Source organism: Gopherus flavomarginatus, chromosome 14, assembly GCF_025201925.1.
Source record: "Gopherus flavomarginatus isolate rGopFla2 chromosome 14, rGopFla2.mat.asm, whole genome shotgun sequence".
NCBI classification, from domain to species: domain Eukaryota; kingdom Metazoa; phylum Chordata; order Testudines; family Testudinidae; genus Gopherus; species Gopherus flavomarginatus.
The window spans coordinates 35,862,684-35,875,440 of NC_066630.1; the positions used below are offsets into that span (position 1 = coordinate 35,862,684).

The 12,757-nt window shown below is 41.9% G+C and overlaps 1 protein-coding gene across 2 annotated transcripts in view; it reads left to right on the forward strand.

Annotated features, from left to right (window-relative positions):
- GNAO1 (G protein subunit alpha o1) overlaps positions 1–12,757 on the forward strand; it is a 295,657-nt gene that overhangs the window by 192,512 nt on the left and 90,388 nt on the right. For both annotated transcript variants that reach the window (XM_050922798.1, XM_050922797.1), the window contains exon 4: positions 8,531–8,691. In XM_050922798.1, coding sequence (XP_050778755.1) covers positions 8,531–8,691 — 161 coding nt within the window. The remainder of the gene's footprint in view (positions 1–8,530; positions 8,692–12,757) is intronic.

The following is a 12,757-nucleotide window of genomic DNA, read 5'->3' on the forward strand; positions in this document are numbered from 1 at the left end:
GTGAGAGGGAAAAAAAGGTGTGTTTTCTCTTCCTGGATCGTTAATTGCTTGTTAAGTCAGCAAACAAATGCACACATTGACGGATGGCCCCATACCCTTCCAGTCCAGGCTTAGTGGCTTTTTATATTATTATTTTGCCTGCTGCATCTGGATCTTTCTAAACCCAGATTTTGTTTGATAAAATGACTCTCAAAGGAAAATAAGAACTATTTTTAAACTTTTTTTTTTCCGGTGGATAACCTGTACAGCAGAAACATTAAACGATTCCAGCTCCAGTTCCCCTTCTGTTGCCCATCGAGGTTCTATTTTCTCTACTTTCAGAGCCACTAGGAGAGATGCTTTATCTCCCCAAAAGTTAATTCCCCTGGGTGGAGTGGAGCTGCAGGTTCTGCTGATTAGTCAGTGCTAAAAAATCCCTCCCTGTCCTGACTGCTTGTAGATTCATTGATTCCAAGGCTAAAAGGGACAACTGTGATCATCTCATCTGCCCTCCTGTATCACCCAAGCCAGAGAACTGCCCCCAAAATAATTCCTAGAGCAGAGCTTTTTGAAAAACTTCCCATCTTGATTTTTGAAATTGCCAGTGAAAGATAATCCACCATGATCCTTGGTAAATTGTTCCGATGATTAATTACTCTCACTGTTACAAAATTATGCCCTATTTCCAGTCTGAATTTGAGATTGAGGAGCCCATTATTAAATATTTGTTCCCCATGTAGAAACTTACAGACTCAGACCAAGTCACCCCTTAGCCCTCTCTTCATTAAGCTAAATAGATTGAGTTCTTATCTGGGCATCTGACCCATACAAGGATCAAATTATCACTCTCACAGGAGCCCTATCAGCAATCTTGTTTTGTTTCCATTTCTTCTGCGTCATGTCATCACTGTTCATTTACCTCCGCAGTTTATATCCTCCTGCAGCATGTCATAAATCAGATATGCAATGACATATTTTCTGGAGTAAAAAGCCTCGTCTTAAATAATAATACAGTAGGGGTTGCTTCAGTCCAAATACTGAAAGTCCTGTAGTTCAGCACACAAGCTCCTAGAGTAGGCGCAGCAGGATCCTCAGCATTTTCCATAAAAGCCAAGCAGGATTTACGACAGTATGACAAGATATGGTATTTTTGACACCACAGAGTTCATGGTAACCACCTATATTTAGTCTCTTTCCTCCATTAAGATCCCAGCTCATGTTACAAACTGATTAAAAGGACTCATTTCTCATCTGCCACTGAAATGCAGTCATCTCCAGGGTTGAAACATGGCAGCTGGTTGAAAGCACACAGCAACTCTGCAAAACAGTTTGGGCTGGAATGGGAAGAACACTGCAGCCAGTAGAAACCACTGGAAGACCAGTGTAATTAGGCAGAATATATTCACTGTACTTACCTGAGTTGGAATTTGGCCTGGTCACAGCCTTATAGCATCCTGACTCTTGCAGAAGGCTCAATAGAATCCTTAAGACCACAACTAGTCATGACTCTGTGATGCTGGTTTAATAATGACTTGGAGAGGAAAGGGACATCAGCTGATCGCCATCACTTCCTGCATCTCTTCTCTTTTCCTTTGTGCTCCCCCATGTAAGTACTGACCAGACATAAGCTATGAGATCTAACAAAATCACAGTCCAAGGTAGATTTGCTACTGGCAGTTTTTGTAACTTTTACAAAAGTCTGGAAAGAAGGAAAGAATTTCACTTTCTCAGCCCTACATGGATTATTTATGAATATATCAGTTGGAGCAAGACAACAACTAGGATAGAAACAAGCCACCAAGATCAACTGAACTTACCAAGGCTCTTCATTTGTCTTGGTTTGGGGATTTGTCTGACACTATTTTTTGAATTGGTGGAGAGTCTAAGAGGCTAGAAATATTTCTGGCTACTAAATTCAAATCTAGGTGATCTGTGTTGAAGTCTTTATGTTCACAAAATCTTCAATGCATAAAGAATTCAGCCCATAGTATTTTATGCACCAAAGTCTTCATGAGCTGTGCTGAGATTTCATCAGCCCATAAAGACTTTATGTGCTGGAGACTTCAAGCCCTGGTCTGGAATGCTAGAGTCTTCAGCAGCTTAAGTCTCCACTGCTGAAATCTGTATGTACTCAGCATATGTTCATGGAGTTCTCAGCAGCATAAGCATTCAGCAGATAAAGACTTTGGCTGGTGCCTTTTAGGCAGAGCTCTGCAGTCGGGATGTTGTGGAACTGCAGAGCCCCGAAGGGAGTTCCATTATGGCCTCACTACTGAACCATACTTGAAGAGGATGCAGTACGCATGCCTCTTTATGTAGCACTAGTGCCATTGGCTATTTGAGAGGGACAGAGTGCTCCCTATCCCTTCTCATCCACACTGGCAATTGCAGTAGCTTTGCAAAGTTGGGATACTCACAGGATTGCAAGGAGCGCATTATACCTCGCCCCTACACAGATGTGCAAAGGGTTGGAGGATACTTGTGCACCTCGGCAGGATGAAGCACAGTCAAACTTTATATCCTGGGGGCATGGCAGGTTCTCAGCAATGGGAGAAATAACTATGAAGCTAGTGGAAGTTAACTTGACCACACTCAAAGTGGCTGCTCTCCCATCCCTGTGGTCATCTGAAATACCAAAAATACAGTCTTTTTGCTGGAACACAGTTGTACAAGCATCTCTTTGCAAAAACCGCCTGAATCACGTATGATGTGTCTCCCACTCTGGTTTTTAGTCATTATCCTGCAGTGCTCTTCTGTGCAGAAGTGACCTCACAGGCAGGGACCTCAAAGGTCTTTTCGTTGTAGGTGTGCATGGTGACTAGCACAATGGGAGCCAGGTCCCTTATTTGGGCACTACTGCAGGACAAATTATAAATGCAGTAACAATGACAGTGGGATTTGTAGCTCAGTAGCTATCACCTGAGGCTGGTGTGAAGTGTTTGGTTGCGGTGAAGAGACATGTTACTGCAATTTGACGGCTGGGTCTAGTGTAAAACTCTACAGGGGGGAATTGCAGCTTCCCTTCTGCCGTAGCAGTCATTGTGTCATGATATCTCAGGTGCCTTCTTTCACATCGTTAGTTCTGAACCAGTGAGAGAAGCAGCAAGATAAACCTGAGTCATTTTGGCATTGAGGGTAATGGAAAATGTCAACATTGAGGGATACATTAAACTCCACCCTCTCTCTCCTTCTTTCTAATCACCCCCAGGACGTGATAAATAATCTGTCTAGCTTCCACTGCGTGGTGGGATCGGTGTCATCCAGATAGACCTAAGGTCTAAAGTTTGGGTTTCATTGTCAATTCTGCAGGAGTTTGGAATGGAACAGGTTTGGGACTTGGGGCTACCTGGATGACCCCAGCCCAGCCGGCTGGGGGGTCTCATGGGACTCAGGAGGGCTGTAAAGCACCACCCACAGCCCTTGACGGGCTTCACACTCATCCTTAATTCAGCTGCGCCTCCACAATCCATCATGCACGACTCACAAAGCTGCTCACCGTTCTGAGAACACGAAAACCCTTAGGTGCGAGTGTAGTGAATTAACGCTGGCAACAAAGGCACTGTTTGGCATTTTCTGTCTTTTGGGCATTTAAATCAGGCAATATTTGAATGAGGAGGGTCAGGTTCACAACTTGTGTAACTCCCCTGAAGTTCCTGCCGTTACCTAGAGATTTCGGTCCAGAGGGTTTATAATCATAGAATATTAGGACTGGAAGGGACCTCAAGAGGTCATCTAGTCCAGGCCCCTGCACTCATGGCAGGACTAGTTATTATCTAGGACCAGGGGTTCTCAAACTGGGGGTCAGGACCCCTCAGGGGGTCATGAGGTTATTATATGGGGGGGGTTGGGAGCTGTCAACCTCCATCCCAAACCCTGCTTTGCCTCCAGCAGTTATAATGGTGTTAAATATATTTAAAAAGTGTTTTTAATTTATAAGGGGGGGGTTGCACTCAGTGAAAGGGGTCACCAGTACAGACGTTTGAGAGCCACTGATCTAGACCATCCCTGACAGGTGTTTGTCTAACCTGCTCTTTAAAATCATTTTCAGAAATCACCCATCAGAAAGAATTCCATCCCGTGTTTCTTTTTTGTCTGACGACACTGCAGAAAAGAAAAGGCTGACAGATAGGAGAGTGTCCTGACCCCTGGCAGGCTGGACGGGGCCACGGCTTGCTTCCCCCTTTGAATCACATTGTAAAATCCTCAGACCAGGTCCTCCTCTTCTGTAAATTTTCCGCATTCCATAGACTTCAATGGAGCTACGACAGCTTACCCCCATGGAGGATTTGGCCCTACATCTGCTAGTAGCCAAGCTACCCTAAGGGCTCTGCACTTCTCTGCAATGAAGTCTTGCCCCTCCTATCCATTTCCCCTAGCGACTTGTCTCACTTTATCACTGACTGCGAGATTTCTTATCCTGTTATTCTCCCCTGCCAGCTGCTTGGATGCTCCGTGTCTGAAGCTCAACTCATGCAGCAGCTGTGTTGGGAATAACCAAATACCGTGCAGCTGATGCGCTGGACTCTCTCCCTGGGGCCAGTTTAAGCACTTGAGGCAAAGCATTACAAGTGAAGGTCACTCAACAGGTTCACCGAGGCCAGAGACCACAGCAGGAAATTAATTATATAGTCTAATGAACAGCTTTCTCAGCAGAGCTGTGCGGAACGAGCTCTCCCTGCAATTGTTTCTGTTTCAGTGTATTAATATTCAGCAATCTAGTCACCAAGAGCAAAACTTCCCAAAATATCCTTCAGCTGCGGCATGTTGTTCTCAGCACAATGGACTGCAACATGACCCATTTACAGCTGTCCAAAAATGCAGAGGGCCAGTGCAAAGCCTATTAACTATTTAAATCCCACTTAGGCCATATTTTGAGTGCTGCATACAGCCTGTTCTGGCTCTCTGCACAAGGGTGAGTGACACGCAGAATGCATTCATTCACTTGGAATTGTCCAAATGTAGATGACATTTCCTACTTGTAGAAAATTCCTCTGGGTGCCAAAACCTTAAGAAAAACTTCCTGAGGAACTGAACTGATGCCATGGGATAAAGTCTTAACTAGTCACACCTCTGGAAAGATGAGTTCAAACTCCAGGTTCCACATTCTAATCCAGGCTAGGCCAGTGGGGAAAAAACCCTCTAGTGAAGTGAATGCAGTTGCTCCATATTTGCACTGGTGTAAATGAGACCAGAATGTGGCTGAAAATTCCTTGTGATTGTTCATCCATGATGCTAGTGTCCAGCGTCCTCCTCATGAGACATCTAGGATTGTGACAGCACAGGATCTGATGGGTTAGGCATGCAGGGTGCTAGTAGGATGCTGGACTGGAATAGAGGATGAGGGTGGCAGGTCAAGACTGCGATGCAATGTGGAAGCCCATGACTAGGGTGGGAGTTGCAGATGGAGAGCAAAGTGCATTGTCAGGACTCTGTCTGAGAAGGCGGCTGAATGCCTACACCACGCAGAGCCCTAGCGTGGGCTGCTAATCTCTCACTTTCATGAATGCCAAAGTCACCCAAATCCTTTTTCTTTAGAAAAAGAAAGAAAAATTGCTTGTTATTAAAATAGGGAAGGGAAATCAATAAAAATACATGAAACTAGATCATGGGGAAGCCCTGCTGAAATCAGTTTGAGCAGAGGATTCTGATTTGGCAGATATGAACCAGATCTTGAAACCATGCAATTTGTTATCCTAGTGAAGCTTTTTGGTGTTTACACCAGTGGACTCTAATTATACCTTTAATGCTTTTAGGAATATATTGTCCATGATGAGTTTCAAATGATCTTTGGACAACACTTAACAGCCATAAAAAAGGAACTTATACTAGAATATTATTCTCACTTGCAGTCTAGAGCAGAAGAAATAATTGAGTTTTCAACTGGGTGGCTGAACCAAATAAATCGGAAACAAATATTAATTTCAAGTCAGTCCAGAAATAATATTTTTCCAGTTTTCTCACTGAAAAAAAAACAACCCCAAAATTTAGTTTTGGGTTGAAAAAAATGTTTCATATGACCCAAAACAATACATTTTGTTTTGGTTTGGGGTGTTTTGTTGTTGTTTTTAAATTAAAAGTAACTCAATTTTCAAATGAACCATTGTTTCAAAACGAAAAGTTGAAAGGTTTCACTTTGCAAATGTCAAAATGGAACATTTGGGACTTTTTTGAATTTTTTTTTGGAGGGGGGTGTTTGAAACTCTTCACCAAATTCTGTTTGAATTCACTAATAGTTTTGGTCCACCTGAAACTGAAAATTTGAGTGAATAAAACTATTCACCTGAAAAATTTTGCTCAACTCTGTTACAGTCAGCCAGTTGGCATGTGTCTCCAAGGAAAACACTACAGAATGCAGCCAGTAGAACGTCTAGGAACTGCTCACCAAAGGGGTCCCAGTCTATGGAACCAAACAGAGAGTATCTTATCAATTAATATAGCCCCTGAGAGCTCAGTCAGAAGCATCTGGCTTCACCAGAGCTTGATATCCTTGTTGACTGAGAACTAGATTTGGGCCACCAAACAAACATTGGAGGGCTATGACTTTCAGTCACTACTGACCTAGGTTGTATCTGAACCGGTGACCTAGAGGAAAAGCTCTAATAACCCAGTGCCAGTCCCCTAGGCTATTCACTCCCTTTTTTGTGCTGCTGCTAAGAAGGGACCCTCTCAGTGCTGCAGCTTCAGGGGGATGAGGCAATTGATGACAAATAGTGAACTGTCGTTTAGAAGCAGGCAGCTGATGAAGTTTGACAGTGAACCTAAGCAGTTTCAGGACACTCTGGGCAGGAGACGTTGGCCCAGCAGCTTTAGGAACTGTCCAGTTGGCAAAGAGATCAGACCACACATATGAGCCGGGACATAAAAACCTGCATGTTAATGAAGAATTGCAGGTGCTGCATCCTCTGTTCTTGTTATAGACTATTGATCACAGGGACACGTTTACAAAACAAGTTATGCCTCTGTGGACAACTTTAGAACAGAGAACAGCAGGCAGCAAACGGCACTCAAGCAGCTGTAAGTGCGTGAGTGCTCTCTGAGAGCAGTGGTTTCCAATCTACTACACCAGTACAGCAGAATGACCCCTTGGCTGTACTACTCAGTCCCACCACTGAACTATGTGAATTCTTATTTCCAAAGCCTTGTAGCTCCTTGCCAACTCTGTTGTGGGTATAGGTGTGCACATGGGGGGATGGGATGGGTAGTGGGAGGGCATAAGAACTCAGCAAATAGGCTCATCAGACAGTAGACTTGGAAGGATTAGGTTTTTATTGGTAAATGGAGATAAATGTCTATTTCACTGCACACGCAAACTAATGAAAAAACATTCCCATTGATGATCATCTACATGCACAGATATTCAAAGTAAGAAAAATGCTGCTTGAGAACTGAGTTTGATTTAAGGCTATTTCCGGTACTTCATGTGTTTTGGCGTATGATGTGGACAATTTGTGTATTAATGGTTATGAGCTGCAACCTCTTGAATCTCTACATCTACTGTCATTAAATAATTATTGTCTGACCCCCTCCCTTGTCTGACACCCCCCCATAATTTCCCACAACTATGAAAATTGAAATCAATAAACATTGGTGAGGGGGGATTAACGCCCATAATTTTGTGCAACTGTGAGCATTTACATTAATGAAAACTGAAAAAAGCGTAAAAATAAACATCAATATTATCCGTCAATATTACAAAAGAATGAAAATTGAATTCTGCCAAGCCTATCAATAAGGGAGGAAGAGGAAGGAAACCCTTAGCGTACCCATCACAAATAGCCTTGAAGAGTCAGTGCCGGCACGCACAGTTGTAAGTGACCATCTTAAAGTAACTTCCCCTCTCCTCCCCGCCCACCATGCAGATGTCTCCTTTTGTTTGTGGTCATCATGTGATACACTGTAAACTCATCATGACAGGATATCTGTCTTCATCCAAATTGTGTAGCACTATGTACATCTGCAGCATGTAATTATTATTATGAATTCTCAATAATGTCATCATATGCTGATGTGAAATCATGGGAAAGAGGAAGAAGTAGTACACAAATCTGAAATAGTCTAATAGGCTGTATTCTACTTATCTTATCATACGATATTCCTCTTTACTGTGGTGGGGTGACACATGACTAAACAGAATTTGGCCCAGCCCATTCCTCACTTTACTGGTAATTTACATACATACGTAACTGCACTGTATCCGGTTTATTTGTGTTGCTGAATAGCCCATCTGATGTACATACATTATACATATTGGTCCATTTGCTAATTGGACATACTTCGCTACCATAATTTCATATAATGTGGATTGTGCAATTATGTACTAGGAGACCATCACTTCCTAATGGCTTCTTTGACGCATCCTCATTCCCGCCTTAATTCTGGCTGCTCTGCTGGATGGCTCTGCTATGAATCCTAAAACATGACTCAGAAACATGTGGGATCTTTGCTGAGGACTCTCTCTATTATTTAAGAGTCTCAAGAAGGAGAGGACGATTCTCTATTTCCAGAATACATGTCAGCAACTCATGTGACCTGTTGCTTCTTTCCTCTCTAGGCTGATGCTAAGATGGTCTGTGATGTAGTAAGTCGAATGGAGGACACAGAGCCCTTCTCTCCAGAGCTGCTGTCCGCTATGATGAGACTCTGGGCAGATTCTGGAATCCAGGAGTGCTTCAACCGGTCCCGGGAATATCAACTTAATGACTCTGCCCAATAGTGAGTATCCCATTCCATAGGTTATTGTATCAGAAGGAGAGGAAACATTGCATTTGGGCTTATTAAACTTTGGTCTGAAGTGTCCTTTAAAATGCTCAGGTATGTCTTGGCAATGACTCTGTTGGAGGTGTTGTTTAAAGATTCGGATGGGTGTTGTGTGGGTGTTGTGTTCAAGCTCTTAACGTATCATGCAGAACTCCAATACAGATCTAATTCTGATCCATCCGAAGCTAGTATCTTTGCCCAGAATAGCTCACCCCAGGGATTGATCTGGATGTTATAAAGGGAATGTCTTAAAGCAGGTTGGTCCATGCACTGATCTAGTGGATCCGCTCATGGGGATAGTTGACGTCTGGACAGTCTGATAGATAACAGGACAGTTTGTTTACCTGGTTAATAGGACAAATTGTAGCACAATGTAGTTGATTCAATTTCCACCTCCCTAACAGAGCTCATTATGGTGATAGGCCTCCCAGAAATAGGTGAACTCTTTGCTGTTACAGTGGTGTTGGTTTCCTTGTGTTATTAGTATTATTCTTAACAATGATCTCAAGGTGCACAGTTAGGAATCAGATCCAAGTTTTCCCAAAGATCACAAGTGTTCGAGTCTAGGGTCTTGGTTCACCTCATTCTGAAGATAGGAGGGCCATCAGCAAACTTCTGATCTGGACCTACATCCAGATATGAATTTCCCAGAGTTTGGGTGTGTTCATTTGATGCATTTTGGCTTGGACCCAGCTTTAATTGTTATCCATCCAATACTAACTCTGTCTGCTTCTACCTAACGATTGATACTAAAACCACTTTATTTTGCAACTTAATCAATTATGCTGTTTGGGTTGTTTAGCTTCTGTGATAAAGCCTGAGATCAGACACTCCCCAAAATAGATCATAACTTTACACCAAAATGCTGGGATTTCAACTGATCTCACTGTGTTGTATCACGGCGTGATGATGCAGTGTGATCAGGCGCTTACTCATGTCAAGATGGGAACATGCAAATATTGTGATGTCATGACCCAGCATCCTCAGACCAAGATGCAATTGTTTGTACTCCAGAATGAAAGTAGGGACTGAACTAGATGACCTGGAGGTCCCTTCCAGGCCTATGATTCTATAAATAGCAGGTGACCCTAACATTATGCCAATTCCAAATATTTATGGTATGGATATTCACATTTAATCTGTTTCATTATTGACTCTAACAATAAAACAGCCATTTTTGCCAACACAGACTTTCATGATTCCCTGATTACGGCTGTGCTGGCCAAAACCTTGGTGTTTATGTTATATATATATATATATATATATATATATATATATATATATATATATATATATATATATATATATATATATATATATATATATATATATATATATATATATATATATATATTTTATATATATATATATATATATATATATATATATATATATATATATATATATATCAGTGGTTCCCAAACTTTAACAACCTGTGAACCCCTTTCACTAAAATGTCAAGTCTCACGAACCCCCTCCTAAAAATGAATATTTCCAGGGATTTTCTCCTTCACCGGAGTATAAATAATAAAAGTAGTGATCTTGGAAATATAAAATTTGTTTTTATGACATGCATATTATACACTATTTATAATTATTATTTATCATTACAGTATTTATATTACATTATGAAAATGGCAACACTCTTCCAAGATCTCACTTTCGTAGCTTGTATCACTTTGAATAAGCCTATTATAAGACAAGGCTCCTATGTTTCATCAAGGAGTATCAGATGTGAAACAGCGTGAAAGTATTTAAGAAGCCAACTCAGAGTTCTTCCTACACAAGCATTCAGGTCTTGAGCAGTCCAGGCAAACAATGCAGGTTACAACAAAGCTTAAACTTGTTCTTGATAATAGTCTTTAAAAATACTAGCTGCCTATTTAATTTTTAAAATAGCAAAAAATATCCACCTCCCTTTCCATTTCTTATAAGGAGTCTTGAAGTTTAAATCTCCTCAGTGTGATAGATAGGCTTGCTTTGATCTGCTTAGCTCTTGGAAGTCCAGGAGCTCTGGGCTGCTGGCTGAGTGCTCCCTGGGGTCCCTAGGGACAGCTCTGTCCACCATTAGGGATATTTTTTCCAAGAGCCTCCTGTAACATTTCACGAACCCCTGAGGGTTCATAAACCCCAGTTTGGGAACCACTGATGTATATATATCCTCCATGGAAAAGTACCAGTAGGAAAGTATTCCTGTATTTTCAATCTTCTTTTAATGCTATTTAGCAGCTGGAATTAAGGGGGAGTAGCCCACACCAAATGACCAGCACACTCTGCAGAGTCCATCAGCTAGTGGTCTGTAAACCGACAACAGATTGAAAATCTCTGTGCTATATTTTCAGCAATGATTGTATTACAATCACAGCCAGTCATCACTAATTTCAATGGAAGATGTGTGCCTAACTCCTCTGCAGTGCTTTGAAAATCTCTAGCACACACACACAAACACACAGAGCATGAAAGAAAGAAAAGGAGGAACTAAAGATTGGAAGGAACAGAAGAATTAAGGACTGATCCTGCCACCCTTACACACAGGAGTACCTTTTGAAGACAATAGAACTACTCGGCTAAAAGTTGGAGGATCTAGATCTCTAGGCCAGCAAGGCGCACTCATGCACATCAGTCACCCGTGAAGGAAACTAGTAGCTTTAAAGGCCTTCACACTTTCTATTCATTTGTCCCATCTGCAGCTATTCTAGCCAGATAAAATCCGCACCTCTCTCTCATAATACCGTCTGGGGATTTCGTTGTGGCTGGAGTTGTTTCTATGAATTCAGCACTACTTTTAGTTTAAACAGCCAACTCAGTGAAGTCTTTTGCAATTTCAGATCTGTTGCCATTTAGGAGTTGCTGATGTTTAGTCACTAGAAGCAGAGATCCTGTCATAGGACAAGGACACTGTAACATTTCTGGTACTCCCCTAGGCCCTGGTGCACTGTGCCAGGTGGTAACACAAGTGACAGTTCAATTGGTGCTTATTAACACCCAATTAATCTCTTTTTTAAAGGCATATTTTTCACTTAACCTTTGAACACCTTTTTTGTTTCATTTTTTAATGCAGCGAATAATGGCTTTAAATCACCAGCACATACAGAAATTATTTTCTTTTAATGCAGAGAAGGAGTGACTCCAAATCATATCAGAATCTGAACTTCCCCAAAGTTTGCAGGTGTTTGGATGCACCTGCACCTCTATGGGGACAGGCTTTTGGTTTGGGCCCATCTTTGTATTAAACATGTAGCCTGATATCAATGTAGCAGAACAGAGTTGACATACAGAAATATGTTTTATATGCCAGGGTAGTCCAAGGCACTTCTCAACCCACTGAATTCTATACTCGAGTGTAGTCATTATATAGCATAGCAGCCTATATGAGTGGAATTTTCCAAAGCACTCATGTTGGCCTAACTCTGTTCCCTTAGCAGCCCAGGGTAGAGCTCTCACTCTAACGCCGAGAATCCCAAGCTATCTGTCCAACTTAGGCATTTAAAAGGCGCAATCCTTTTTGGTATCTCTACGCTGTTCTGTGCGCTGCAGTCCCTCAGACACAGCCTTATCCATTACCATCTGTTTTATTAACTGAATGGATATTAGCCAGGACACAATGATTGTCCCCTGCTTTTTTCCCACATGTACCAGGAAATCTCTTACCGTCTACATTAGCGACCTCCCTAGAATCTAAGCAACTGGAAAAGCAACTGCCTCATTATGTTACCCACTGGCCAATGCAGAATTGTTCCCTATATCACGTCCTCTAGTGCTTTGTCCAGGATAGTGTTAAATATCATAAGCTAGGAGGCTCCTACTGCTTCCCTTGGGAGACTAATCTGCAATCTAATCAATAGCACAGAAGAGAGAGAGACACCATCATGGGTTTTTTTGCCTAAATTTTTCTATGGTTAATTCCATACCAGTACACACAGATTGTACACTCTTGTACTGCCCTAAACATGATGTGCATTTGCAGTTCCTCCTCGCCATCAAAGATGGGCAAAAGAGATCTGGGTTTCTACATCTAACT